Source organism: Trachemys scripta, chromosome 1, assembly GCF_013100865.1.
Source record: "Trachemys scripta elegans isolate TJP31775 chromosome 1, CAS_Tse_1.0, whole genome shotgun sequence".
Taxonomy (NCBI): Eukaryota; Metazoa; Chordata; order Testudines; family Emydidae; genus Trachemys; species Trachemys scripta.
In genome coordinates this window covers 64,962,417-64,977,541 of record NC_048298.1, presented here as the reverse complement: position 1 = coordinate 64,977,541, position 15,125 = coordinate 64,962,417, and the positions used below count along the sequence as shown (strand labels likewise).

Here is a 15,125-nt window from a genome sequence, read left to right as displayed (position 1 = left end):
ACATGCAAATAGTACTGACTCAGTACTTTCCCACATCTTCAGAAATGTTTAAGAGTAGCAGCTATTACAGCTATACATTTACAGCTGTGAATTCATTGCTGGAAATGCTCAACTTCAAAATGTTTATTTTACTTTGGCAAATATAACTTAGTGAGCTGAATGATCAAAGTGGAACAATGGAAACAAATGTTGAGGGGCAGGTACTGTGAAAGTGCAAGCTCCTATGTTTCTGAGAACCAAGGTAAATAGCTATGATGGCTGTACTCACAAAGAGCGCAGGGCAACCAGCTGCTGAAATGTGTCGGCCTTGATTTCATAGATTTCATTATGATGTAAGTCACTACAATGGAAATAAGACACTCATTGGCTTCAAAGAACATAACATTTGGAGAATTTTAGACAGTGTTTATGTGTGTTATGGATCCAGATTTTAAATCAGAAGACACATGTTGAGGCTACGTCAGACATCACCAAATGTGTCAGCAGTAACTGGATTAATGACCTCCACGCTACTTTGTGTATTTAGATTTATCTTTATAGGCATTTTATGGGTTTTCGCATACTTACATTTTCTGAAGTTTTTTGCAAGCAGTAAAACAGGGTAAATCTTGTAGCAGATTGTAAGACAGATCCCTGCAATAGAGAGGGTATTAAAGAGGTAAAGCTCTATGGTGCTGTGATTAAAAAAAATAGCATTTCCCCCCGTTTGCTATATTTGAGAATTCCCTGGCCCAAATGTAAACTTCTGAGTCTTTCAGAGTAGAGATCTTGGAAGTACATTTATCTATATTACTGGATTTAGATCACAGACTTAAATGTTCACCAACATTTAACTGTTATACTTATTTTAATTACTTAAAATAATCTACTAAATGAGACTATTTAGATTTTGACAGAGAAGACCCTAAACTTTCTAGTTATAATCATACTGAAATTTAATCAGCTTTCCAGACGACATTTTAAATTAAATAATCTTGCCCGTGACCCTTAGAGCTGCTATATCTTTAGCTGAGGGAAGTGGTTTAAAACAAAAAAAAAGAACTAACTTTGAAATCAATCACTACAAAGGAAAAAAAAGCTGAAAAAACTTGAGCCAAAACTCAACAAATTACAGAATAACTGAAACATCTGGACTGATTTATAGTATAATCTAACTAATCAAAAACAAGCCAGGGTAATTTGCAGAAATTGTAAAAAAGAAGAAAGAAACAGAGTAATAGAGCCCCATCCTGTACTCCTTTGCTCAGGGGAAACACACATCAACCTCAGTAGCAGTTTCGCCTGTGTAAAGAGTATGGGACTAGACCTATAGGTAGATAGAAAACAGAGACAAAGGACATGTTTTGTAACCCTAACAATTAATGAAGTAATACATTTTCATGTCTGAGTCTAATTTTTAAAAACTGGCTCATCTCTATGCAATTGCAAATCTGTTTTGCTTTCTTAAAAGACATTTTAATTCTGTTTGCACTTGTTTTGAAGATGGAATTTCAACTATTCATTCTATGCTTGCATTGTAAAAACAAGTTAAGTATATGACAGCATATTTTTGATTTAGTATCTTACTCTTTTACTTTGTGCACAGGCTACCATAAGTGTATGCATTCTGTTCTTGCGGGGAAGACAGCCTGAACATGTCCTGTTGACAGATCCTTTATTGTGCTAGTCACATATGCCAGAGGATGATTCAGGTGGGTTGAAGGCTTCTAAACTAATGTGAAGAACAAATGTGGGTATGGAAAAGTAGTCTGTGCTTATGTATGTAAACAATATGCCTATGCTACCATATATTAACTTCAGTTTTCTCCTCTTAAAAGAACACTTGTCAACTTGAATTTTTAAAAATAATTGAAAACATTCCAGTTTTGGATCGAGCACCACAAAATTGGGTTTTTCTGTTCCTTTGCTGATATTTATAAGGGTCTTTTCAGGAAGGGAGAAACTGATGAAGGTCATAATCCTGCACAGGCTTAGGTGTATGTTTAATTTTCTGCACTGTGATTAGTCATATTGGGGCCAATCCTCTCAGTGTGGTAAGTTAAAGATGTGGATACGTCTTTGTAGAATCAGGGCCTAACTGATTATACAGCAAAAATAATGAAACTGACTGCACACAAATTGTTGTTGAATGCAAAATAAACATAGGAAAAGAGAGTTCCCCCGCCCAACACCTTTCAATTATAGTAACATGAGTAATACTTCTAACTACAAAAGCCACACAATTTTCAGACAGAAATTTTAAAGCATTTTTTCAATGTTATCAATTTAAATATCGCAGTTGCATGAAATTTTGGGGTTTACGTTTTTTTTATTTTTATCTATTTAAATTTTCATAGTGGCAGGAAATTGTGGGAATCTCAGACAATAATTATTTAATGACAGCCTCTAATAAGTTTGCAAGCAGCATTTTTCTTACTTTGCCTATCTGTAAATTTTGATTATCATCAGTTGAAATATTTTTTTTCAGTTGCATGGTGAAACTGATTTTTCCTGACACTTATCGATAAAAATTGAATCCTTCCAAGCTTATTTAGAGGTTAGTATGAGCCATACATTGACCACAATCTATGTGCAAAATTCCCATTGTCATCAGTGCAAGCTCTGTGTTTGGGCCTTAATGTTCTGGAAATGAATTTTCTAGTCCATTAACTGAAAGTAATTTTTCTGGAAACGTTCATGACATCCACATTGGTACTCAAATAATGTGTTATAATTAGTGATATTTCACTGTTGGCCAACAGAACTAATACCGAATACATTCATAGTGAGGTAATACTTAAAGTGCTGTTGGCCGATTCACAAAGAAGTAGACAGATTGATTACTTTTGTTAGAGATTAAGCTTACTCTGTGGTATACTTCCATGATAAAATAACATATTGGTTTATTAGTATAAAAATTATGCCCCCACATAGCCCAGGAACAGACTGCTTCAAATTTCAGTCAAATAGATATGCCTGGTAGAGAAATAAACTAAAGAGATATACATAATAAAGACGCATATCTGCAGTCTTTACTCATGTATATCTCCCTTTCACTTCAGTGGGATATCTGCTTGAGTAATGAATCCAAGATTGGACCATTCTAAAGGAAACTACCATAGAAGAGATAATAAATGCAAATCAAGTCTCAAATCTGTCCTGGATGTCCCCTCTTTTGATGTTTTTAAGGAGTATCATGAGTTGTTTTATGCTTTCCTAAAAATGTATGATATAAAAAATGTTTGTCTCCTTCCTTCATGTAAGGGAAATCCTGATTGACATGTAGATTGTGAGTTCTCTGGGGAAGGGACTATCATCTTTTTACATGTCTGTAGATTATCTAGCACAATGCTACCAGTGGTACCATACAACTGCTAGTTAATCATAAGTGGATTGTTCCAATATCACAAATCACTTGATTCAGCCCTTATACTCCTGCATTAACATGATGTTATCACCCTTACTGAAACGTACAGCACTTGAAGATTAGGTAGCTGATCACAAGCTACTTTGGGAAGAGAGGTGACCTGTGCTCCTGTAAGTGTCCTGTAAAAGTAAACAATACAAAGATTATTTTATTTTACTTAAAGCTTACAAAATAAATGCTTAGTAAAAGGATAGATCCTTAAAACAAGTCAAGATCTAAAAAATATTACTGGGTTGAGTGGGGTATTTGTCTAACACTTACAAACTTTCCAGACTTGTAGTTCCAGTCAGATCAGGAAACTCAGTTATTTGTGAAGCACTATTTAAAGTCCTAGAGTTAAAAACACAGTATCATTATTGAAAGGAAACTACAGGACAATCTTAGAAGTACAATAGACAAAGAGGTTTTAAAGAAGTAAAAACATACAGGGTTCTGAGTTCTGGTAGATGTTGAAAAGCAGACTGTCCCACAAGCTGGATAGGGTTGTCATAGAAATGACTGCAAAAAGAGAAACAGTCATTTTAATATGCAAGATACTACTCTGAATAATTATAAATAGGCAAAGCACACTACACATGTGGTGGTAAGTTCCATGTGATAAATTGTATATTTCCGTCAGCTTTGAAGATCTCATTTTCATTCTGCCCATTAATCCATCTTCATCAAGACTATATTCCAAATACCTTGGTATCTTCTAGCAGCCACCATTTTCTTGGTTTTAAAACTAATCTGCCACAAAAGTGTGTCCTTCTTTATTCCAAATGTAGCATTTACCTCACAAATTTACACTGGCATGAGGTCCAAGATGAGCACTATTCGGTTATGGACCATTGACAGGTTTATGGTACAAGATTCCTAGAAAAGGGAATTTCATAGAATCATAGAAATGCAGGGCTGGAAGGGACCTCAAGATGCCATCTAGTCCTTCTCCCCATGCTGAGGCAGAACCAAATATATCTAGACCATCCCAGACAGGTGTTATAGACTCATAAACTTTAAGGTCAGAAGGGACCATTATGATAATCTAGTCTGACCTCCTGCACAACGCAGGCCACAGAATCTCACCCACCCACTCCTGTAACAAACCCCTAACCTATGCCTGAGTTATTGAAGTCCTCAAATTGTGGTTTAAAGACCTCAAGGTGCAGAGAATCCTCCAGCAAGTCACCCATGCCCCACGCTGCAGAGGAAGGTGAAAAACCTCCAGGGCCTCTGCCAATCTGCCCTGGAGGAAAATTCCTTCACGACCCCAAATATGGCGATCAGTTAAACCCTGAGCATGTTGGCAAGACTCTACCCCATCCAGCACGCAGGAAAGAATTCTCTGTAGTAACTCCGATCCCACCCCATCTAACATCCCATCACAGAACATTGGGCATATTTACCTGCTAATAATCAAAGATCAATTAATTGCCAAAATTAGGCTACCCCATCATACCATCCCCTCCATAAACTTATCAAGCTTAGTCTTGAAGCCAGATATGTCTTTTGCCCCCATTACTCTCCTTGGAAGGCTATTCCAGAACTTTACTCCTCTAATGGTTAGAAACCTTCATCTAATTTCAAGTCTAAACTTCCTAATGTCCAGTTTATAGCCATTTGTTCTTGTGTCCACATTGGTACTAAGCTTAAATAATTCCTCTCCCTCCCTGATATTTATCCCTCTGATATATTTTTAAAGAGCAATCATATCTCCCCTCAGCCTTCTTTTGGTTAGGCTAAACAAGCCAAGCTCTTTGAGTCTCCTTTCATAAGACAGGTTTTCCATTCCTCAGATCATCCTAGTAGCCCTTCTCTGTACCTGTTCCAGTTTGAATTCATCCTTCTTAAACACGAGAGACCAGAACTGCACACAATATTCCAGATGAGGTCTCACCAGTGCCTTGTATAACGGTATTAACACCTCCTTATCTTTACTGGAAATACCTCGCCTGATGCATCCCAAGACCGCATTAGCTTTTTTAATGGCCATATCACATTGGCGGCTCATAGTCATCTTGTGATCAACCAATACTCCGAGGTTCTTCTTCTCCTCTGTTACTTCCAACTGATGTATCCCCAATTTATAACCAAAATTCTTGTTATTAATCCCTAAATGCATGACCTTGCACTTTTCACTATTAAATTTCATCCTATTCCTATTACTCCAGTTTACAAGGTCATCCAGATCTTCCTGTATAATATTCCGGTCCTTCTCTGTATTAGCAATACCTCCCAGCTTTGTGTCATCTGCAAACTTTATTAGTACATTCCCACTTTTTGTGCCAAGGTCAGTAATAAAAAGATTAAATAAGATTGGTCCCAAAACCGATCCCTGAGGAAGTCCACTAGTAACCTCCTTCCGACCTGACAGTTCACCTTTCAGTATGACACATTGTAGTCTCCCCTTTAACCAGTTCCTTATCCACCTTTCAATTTTCATATTGATCCCCATCTTTTCCAATTTAGCTAATAATTCCCCATGTGGAACCGTATCAAACGCCTTACTGAAATCGAGGTAAATTAGATCCACTGCGTTTCCTTTGTCTAAAAAATCTGTTACCTTCTCAAAGAAGGAGATCAGGTTGGTTTGGCATGATCTACCTTTTGTAAAACCATGTTGTATTTTGTCCCAATTACCATTGACCTCAATGTCCTTAACTACTTTCTCCTTCAACATTTTTTCCAAGACCTTGCATGCTACAGATCTGTTTGTCTAACCTGGTCTTAAAAACATGCAATGACAGGGTCCATAGGTGCTGGAACTAGGGGTGCTACTGCACCCCCTGGTTTGAAGTGGTTTCCATCATATACAAAGTTTACAGTTTGGTTCAATGACTCTCAGCACCCCACTGTACAAATTGTTCCAGCACTCCTAAAGGGACTCAGCAACCTCCCTTGGTAACCTGTTACAGGACTTAAATATCCTTACAGTTAGCAAGTTTTTCCTAATATCTAACCTAAATCTCCTTTGCTGCATATTAAGCCCATTACTTCTTGTCCTACCTTCAGTGGACATGGAGAACAATTGATCATCGTCCTCTGTAAAACAACCCTTAACAAATTTGAAGACTGTTGTCAGGTTCCCCCTCACTCTTCTTTTCTCAAGACTAAACATGCCCAGTTTTTTTAACCTGTCCTCATAGGTCAGGGTTTCCAAACTTTTTATCATGTTTGTTACTCCCCTCTGGACTCTCTCCAATTTGTCTACATCTTTCTTAAGGTGCTGAGCCTAAAACTGGATACAGTACTCCAGCTGAGGCCTCACCAGTACCAACTAGAGCAGAACAATTACCCACTGTTTTATGTACAAAACTCCCTTTCCTACACCCTAGACTGATTGTAGCCTTTTTTGCAGCTGCATCACACTGGGGCTCATATTCAATTTGTGATCCATTATAACCTCCAGTTCCTCTTCAGCAGTACTACCTCCTAGCCAGTTATTCCCCATTTTGTAGATGTCAACTTGATTTTTCCTTCCTAACTGTACTACTTTGCACTTGCCTTTACTGAATTTCATCTTGTTGATTTCAGACCAATTCTCCAGTTTATCAAGGTCTTTTTGAATTCTGATCCTGTCCCCCCAGGTGCTTGCACTCCCCCGCAGGATGGTGTCATTCACACATTTTATAAATTGGAGAATTGGTAACTATAAGGATAGGTAAGTTCTGGAAAAGGCTTCCAAGGGAGGCTGTGGAATTCCTTTCATTGGACGTTTTTCAGAACAGGTTGTACAAACACTTGTCAGGCATGCTCTGTGGTCCTGCCTCAGGGGAAGGGACTGGAGCTGATGACTTCAAGGTCCCTTCCAGCCCTACATTTCTATGATTCTTTGACATTAGAGGCTTTACAAATATATAGATGATAGTTTTACTTTCTTTTGTGATCTGTGCCATTGGACTCCTGATGCTAAGGGAGCCTGACTTTGCATGTGGAGATGTCTTAGACCAATGGCTGGTCTGCTCTGGTATGGCAATGAATAGGTTTCCATATCTTTCAATTTCAGAAGTTATGAACTGAAAGAATAACATTCACCCTCTTCTTGTGTTTGATCTGTGATGGATAGCTGTGTCCAGATGTATAAGTTATGAGCCAATATGACCTTCAACTATTCCAGATATCTTTCATCTTTATAGCTTGTTTTCAAAGAACTGTTTTAACTATTGACAAAATTGTCATTTAAAAAAAATGTACAAATGATCTCAAAAGCTCTGTCCGATAACTTACTAACAAAAGGCATCTCTTAACAATATGGAAGGAGGAAGTGTTTCTAGTAACAATGACTTAAATGAGATTTGGGGCAAATGCAGATAGGTTTTTTCCTGGCTTGGTTTTAGAAATGATGTATAGGCAAGTACAGGGCGAGACTTCCTATAAACGAGGAAGTGTTTTTGTAAACAAGTCCAGAGATCTGGGACTTAAAAGACAGACGACAGCGCTTTTCTGGTACTCTGAGCTGTCAGACCAAGAGGACTCTTTCTGCAATGCTATACTATATCAGTATTCTCCTGGTCCTGATAGAGCTTTCCTTAGTAAGCATCAAGGTGAGTATTTTATTTTTTATTTCACAATTTCTTCTCACTCTTTCTACAGTTGCTAATAAAATCTGTTTTTTATTTATTTATCTTGGGTCTCCAGTAACTCCACAGAAGCTTTCCCTCTAGTCCGTCACAGTTTATTAACAAAATACAGTACCCCTCACTCCCCTGGGCTCTCTCACATTTCTTTCAGGTTCGGTGCTCCAGCAATGAGATATCAGTGGGTAAGCCCCTCTGCTGCTCCCCCTTCCTTCAATGTTCTCTGGCCCTTGGCTCCAGCTTAGAGCCAGCAGACATCCTCCTCTTCTGTCTCTCCTGCCTTCAGTCCTCCAGGCCCTCAGGGATGCTAGCCAACAAACCTATCTTGTTGCTCTCCTACCTTCAGCTTTCTCCCAGGAATCATCTTCTATCTCTGGCCATTCTCAACTCCTGCCCTTACCCTAACTGACATACAGGGTCTCTTTCTAATCAGGCCTCTTATAGTGCCCAGGTACTTACTGCCCACCCTCTTAATTGGCCAGCTGGGAGCACCTGGACTGGAACAGGAGACCTGATCCCAGTTTCATTTAATGGGCCAGCTACCCTGTTATAAGAAATAGCAGCCTGAGTAAAAGGTCAAGGGCTATGGAAAGTTATGATTTCTCTTTCCAAGTAATGTGTGAGTACTAAGAAAACTGAATGACCTGAAAGGTAGGAGACCTAATGCACTCACATTATGCTCCTTTACATTGTAGATGAGTTAGAAAACCACACAGAAATATTGTATTTAATTCCACATTTGATATACAAAATATCAAAGTAAACTGCTTCCACTTACATGGTTATAAGTGATGGATTGCCCACAAATGCATGCTCAGGTATTGATTTGATGTTATTACTATGAAATCCCCTGGGGAAAAAACAATATTTTATACAATAACAAAAAGAGTGAATGTAAAACCTGTAATACATTAAAAACATTTATTATTTTTGGGCTGTTTTTCACAGTAACATAGAACTATTACAATTCATCAAAAACCTCTGTAGCTGCAAGCAACGGTGTCTTCGGCTTTCTAGTCAATGTGGACATCGCAGTTAGTTGGATTAAGACTGAAAATGGAAAGCATTTCATCCCAATACTTGTCCAATACCATCCTTGTTTCTGGGATGATTTAGATTTATGTGAATGTATAGTGTATATATCAATTTACATGTTGTGTCATGACATACCATGCATTGAACCTCCCACACGCCTTTCTTTATTGAAGTATTAGAAGTACAAGCTGTACAATGTACTTACTGCCTTCTAGAAAGGAGACAAATTCTTTGTCTCATAATTAATTACTACATTGTACTCATATGAGTAATTCTGCCATTGTTAAAAACAAACTAAGGTTTCAAAATGAACAATGATGATTTGTGTGAGAAACTTTAGTTAGTTCAATCATGAACTATGTCAAAGGCTTCTCAGATTAAATTAAAAAATTTAGAAAGCCTTGAATTGTTCACGGATGCAAGAACCCTCAGTCATTACTTGTACCAATACCAGATTATCAATTTCACTGAACTAATTGTCTTGCTTGTGTAACTGGGCTAGAAAATCAAGACTCTATATTTATACTCCTTTCTATATACCACATGCAATCAAAAATATGTGCCTATACACAGTTGGGCTCTAAGCAACAACCAAAACAGAAGACTATTTAATTCAAAACCAATATACAGATTGGCTGAGTGGCCTAGACTCTACCAAGCAGGATTCCCCAGATCAATCCTTTGCTCCCTGCATGGCAGACTAGCTGAGGAAATGGCATTACTAGTGCTCAGGGAAAATACTAGTCCCTCATCAATATATAGGTATACTTGTGTCATTACCTTAACTCGCAGGGAGAACTACAAGGCAACTTTTGAAGCCCCAGTCCTGCAACCACTTATGTACGTGCTTAACTTTACTCCTGTGAGTGGTCCCTTTGATGTCAAAGGGGCTACTCATGTGCTTAAAGTTAAGCATGTGCATAAGTGTTTGCAGGATTGAGGCCTCAATGTTTGATCCTGTTAGGTGCTGAGCACCTTCTATGAGGTACTGAGTACCCTCAGCTCCCATTTAAATCAATGGGAGCTGAGGGTACTCAGTAACCACTTGGAGATATATTACTGAGCTCTTGGGTCCCAATCCAGCAAAGCACTCAAACACATGCTTAAAGTGAATGAGAGCCTTGGTGCTGTACAATTTCATGCTCCAGACAGGCAGAGACTGAATTTAGGGGACTAAAACACCCTGGCTGAAGCCACACAAACTGATATTAGCAGATCTGATGCTAAAGAGGCCAAAAATCTGAAGCAAAAAGATGCTACACAACACATATACAGTAAAACCCGCCAAGAGCAACTACTCCTGGGAGTTAGCAAAAGTGGTCTCTTATCAGAAGCGGTCTCTCTTTAAAGATTTGCACACCAGATAGCAGCGGTGTTCCATGGCATCTGTAAGGTGTCGCTTGTGACAGGTGGTCTCAGAGGTGGTCATTAAGGCAGGTTTTACTGAAGTTTGCTTCAAATACTTTCTAAGAAACTTACAATTTCAACTTTTCGATGTAGATTTTTATGCCCAGAGAATAATATATTAAAGGGACATCTTGATCATAAAAACTGTGCCCCAGATTCACAGGGCCAGCCAGGATTTGTTCAGTACACATCTGGATATCACCTTTGTGGCTACCCCATCCTGAGGTCAGCAGATGCCACCCCCTCCAAGCTATTGTATTTTATGTCAAGGGGCCATTATGGCAGCTGGGAATAAGGTAGATTAGTAGCCCATGGCCACAATGCCTTCTCTCTGGCCACGTTCCCTATGCCAGAACTGGAGTGTTGGCATAGGAGCTGCAGCGCTGACCCTACATTGCCTAGGGATTCTGAAGGATTTTCCAAGCAGCTTGTTAAATTGGCTTTATATCTGCTTTGTATGGCAACGGCAACACGAAGCACTCTAAGGGTATGTCTACATTGCAATTAGACACCTGTGGCTGGCCTGTGCCAGCTGACTTGGGCCAAGGGGCTTGGGCACAGGGGCTGTTTAATTGTGGTGTACATGTTAGGGCTCAGGCTGGAGTCTGGACTCTAGGACCTTGCGATGTGGGAGGGTCCTAGAATACAGGCTCCAGCCTGAGCTGGAATGTCTACACCACAGTTAAACAGCCCCTTAGCCCATGTCCTGCAAGCTGGCACAGGCAAGCGGAGGGTTTTTAATTGCAGTGTAGACATACCCTTAGTGGCCCAGTGCATCTGTGATCATCTATGTTTTAAAAAATGCCTGCTGGTGCTATCTTTAACATTGTGGATCATTCAAACAGAAAGAATTTAAGAAATCTAATTGACTGGTATCTTTCTAGCTGTTTGCTTATTTTGCAATTCAACTAACTTGCACAATTAATCTAGGCTGGTCAGTTTCACCTTTGATTTTAGTCTGTTTTACAAACCATGTCTACGCTTCCATAAGTTTTCCAGTTTACAACACTGCACACGAATGTTTACACTGAAAAAAACCCTGTTTAAAATAAGGTTAAAAATGACTCCCCTATTTCTCCAAAATGCCTATGAGTGAACAGAAATTCCTAGCCCAGGCATTGCGCCTTTTGAAACAAGTCTCACATTTGAAGCTGAAACAAAATTGATAGTGTCCTTTTATTATTATGATATACTGCATTTCAAGGATAAAGTTCCAGAAAAGAATACTCTCTCAAAAATTCTTTTCAGTACAAAAGAGCATTTGTAACAAGTAAAAGTTATCGAAGTTAAATGTTATAAATTAAATGCTGAAAATTTTCTTTTATATATGTTGGCATGTTTGCTCACTTTTCCAGGATATAGAAAGTTTTAAAGAGCACTGATAGAAATCATCAGCTTTTCCCAAATAAAAAACATTGTCCAAAGCATCCTCTCAATAAGGTAGAGTTCAATACTTACAGTTCTTTTAAGTTTGTGAGTGTCCTGATAGCAGTGGGGAATTCATCCAGACTGTTGTAATTTAAATCTCTGCATAAAAATAGATCACATAATTTAGGTTATACACTGTTTAAGGGATATCAGAATTTGTTGGGATTTGTAAGGAAGTATCATCTTTCATGCATTAAATAAAGAAATAGGTCCAAAGGCTAGGGAATCCTCAAAATGTGATGTTTTTTAATAAACGCCATCCAATGCAGATCATCATTTTTATTTTTGATCATGGTGCTATTTTTAATTAAGTGTTACCAATTTGGAAATGAGAAAATATGGACATTTACAAATCCTAATAAGCCACCTGCTATTTTCTGATCTCTCCTCCCCACCATTCATTTGTAAGAATGAAAGGAAAATCTATCCTTACTTATGGACAACTTTGCAATATTTACATAGAAATATTTTGGGCATTTTTCATCTTAAAACTGATTTTTAAAATAAATGCCTGTACTTGTACAGTGAATTGAATCTTACATGGTTCATATGTCACATTATTTAGGTTCAGTTTGCCTCTTTTCCAACTCCCATGTTTATCATGCTTTAATTTTCTTTTCTGACCTGTTTCTTGGCACAGTATGTGAAAATAAGAAAGATAAATATTCAGGAATAGCAAAGGAGAAATATCAATGGAAAAATAGTTATTGGGCAAAATCCCAGCCCTAGTGAAGTCAATGGCAAAACGTCTATTGATTTCAATGGGGTGAGGATTTCACTTATTCTGAGGTTTCAAGATTGCAGTAAGGTTGACAATATCAATACGGAGTAAAGGAGAAAGAACAACAACTCCTCGCCACACACAAGTCGTAAAAATAATATTTTATTTAGGTTAGCAACCTGGTATTCCATTTTAAGAACTGCTTGTTAGTGAGACATTTCCTCATTCCAGCACGTTCACTAGCCACGTGCTTATTCCTGGCTTGGGAAACCCATGCACATCATCTGAGAGAAGAATTTGGCCCAAGTATGCAGTTGAAACTAAAATGAAGAAAGGTCTGTTTTGTCAAACTGTGCAGCTCCATGGAGCACCGTAGAAGCTTCTGCTTTGTAGAGAATAGATTTTTAACAATTTAAATAAGAGATAATTTGACTAAATTAAATAGAAACAATGATTCACGTTGGACTTCAACAAAATATCATCATCCTTAATAACACAGGCAGGAAACTGCTGTCGGTAGTCAACAGGGCTTTTCTTCCTGTTTGTAAATCCCTTCAGGCCCTGTGCGTTGATTACACAGATAATGAACATTTGTAATTTGGTTTGGCCCTCTAGCTGAGATGGATCTGCCCAGACTGGGAAGAGGATAACCCTGTGACACCCAATGCAGCCCAGGTGATTGGCTATCTTGACGCCAGATTCCAAAACAGCCTCCCCACTGATGGTTATGCCAACCAATGCAATAATAAACATGACTGTGGCAGGTACCATATTCTCCAAGTTCTCCCCCCGCTTTCCAGGGTCAAGGTTGTCATCTATATCTTCTTCCCTTTCACACCAGCTAGCCAGGGCTGGGAGGATAACTAAAATCACTGCTTTTTCCCCCCATTTCAGGACAGTTGCATACTGTTGTGTGTATGTCTCCTTAAAGAACAATCACATTTTTCCTCTTCTGTTCTGGTATTTTATTGAGGGACTTTCTCTCTATGCACAGTGGGTAAAAGTCAAAGCTGTAACATTGCAGGGTGCTCTTGACAATAGAAAACTCAAGTTCTAGTAGAGAGGATTAGTTTATGTGATCAAAATTAACCCCCCCGATCCTAATGCAACTGGAAAGTGAGCAGTGCATGGTTTTGTGGATTAAAAAGCAAACCAACCACTAGGTTCTGATGATGTTTGTTTGACATTTGGTTTATTCATTCTTCCTGTGGCAAATAAAAGTCTAGTCTCCTGTGGGCTGGAATGCTTTGGTCCAATTTCAGTTGTTGGGTTTAGTGTGCTGGTGCTGTGTGGTTGTGGTGGCTTGTGATATATACCAGGTCAGATTAGATCAGGGGTCTCAAACTCAAATGACCGCGAGGGCCACATGAGGACTAGTGCATTGGCCCGAGGGCCGCATCACTGACACCCCCCGTCGCTGCCCCTGGCCCCGCCCCCACTCCACCCCTTCCATGAGGCCTCGCCCCTGCCCCGTCTCTTCTCCACCTCCTCCTCCAAGCAGTTTTAATAATATATATACACTCAGTAAAGCCCCCCCCACTGCACTGGGCTGCACCACCACTCCCCCCCTGCTCTGCCTCTTCCAGGGGTGGCAGGTTTGTAGAAATTTTGGTGGTGCCCAAAACCTGCTCCCCCCAAACTCCGCCCCCACCTGCCTAAGGCTCTGGGAGGAAGTTTGGATCTGGGAGGGTGTCCGGGGTGCAGACTCTGGGATGGAGTTTGGGTGCTGGGTGCAGGCTCCGGGCTGGGGCAGGGGGTGGGGGTGCAGGCTCTGGGATGGAGTTTGGGGATAGGAGGGGGTGCAGGGGTGAGGGCTGTGGGGCTGGGGATGAGGGGTTTGGGGCATTGGAGAGGCTCAGGACTAGGGCAGGGGAAGGACAGCCTGCCCTGACCCTATTGGAGGGGGACACTAGGACCCTGCGGCAGCAAGTGATGCCAGAAGCCTGCAGATCTGAGCGTGAGCTGCAGGCCGGGGCAGTGAAGGGGCAGCAAGTGAGGCCGGGGGACACTCGGGGGAGGTGCGTGAGGGCGGCAGGCAGGGCCAGGGGAGAGACCTGGCCCCAGACATTGGGGAGCAGCACATGGGGAGCTTAGCTGATACATAAAATAACTCGGGTGGGGGCAGGGGTGAGGGGAGTTTGGCGGCGACAGGAAGTAACTGGGGGGTGGGGGCCCCGCGGGGAGCTTGGCGGGCCGCAGGGAAGAGCTCCAAGGGCCGCGTGTTTGAGACTCCTGGATTAGATGATCTATTGGTCCCTTCTGGCCTGAAACTCTATGACTTCTGCATCAGCACCAAAGCCGTTGGGCCTTTTGAAGTGCTCTGGTTGGGTAAAGTTGGTTATGATCTGTAGAGAGGATTCACTTGGTTGTGGTATAGGAGAGGAAGGGGAATAGATATGCAAGGATTATTGTCCCTTAGGCATTAGTGGGTCAGGGCTCCAATACCAAACAGAGATGGTGATATCTTTATTTGTGCATGTCTGGAGCAAATTACTTTCCTTTAAACTTTGGAGCTGTTTTCCTGTTTAGTCTTCTTTTCCCAGAATTCTTTTTTTCTTATGCTATTCAGGGA

General features: G+C 40.2%; 1 protein-coding gene across 3 annotated transcripts in view; it reads right to left on the bottom strand.

The window, feature by feature from the left end:
* LGR5 (leucine rich repeat containing G protein-coupled receptor 5) overlaps window positions 1–15,125 on the bottom strand; it is a 121,702-nt gene that overhangs the window by 17,125 nt on the left and 89,452 nt on the right. For all 3 annotated transcript variants that reach the window (XM_034771466.1, XM_034771476.1, XM_034771486.1), the window contains exons 7-13: window positions 11,863–11,931; window positions 8,741–8,812; window positions 3,833–3,904; window positions 3,668–3,736; window positions 3,454–3,525; window positions 568–633; window positions 269–340 (exon numbers count right to left, since the gene is read on the bottom strand). In XM_034771466.1, coding sequence (XP_034627357.1) covers window positions 269–340; window positions 568–633; window positions 3,454–3,525; window positions 3,668–3,736; window positions 3,833–3,904; window positions 8,741–8,812; window positions 11,863–11,931 — 492 coding nt within the window. The remainder of the gene's footprint in view (window positions 1–268; window positions 341–567; window positions 634–3,453; window positions 3,526–3,667; window positions 3,737–3,832; window positions 3,905–8,740; window positions 8,813–11,862; window positions 11,932–15,125) is intronic.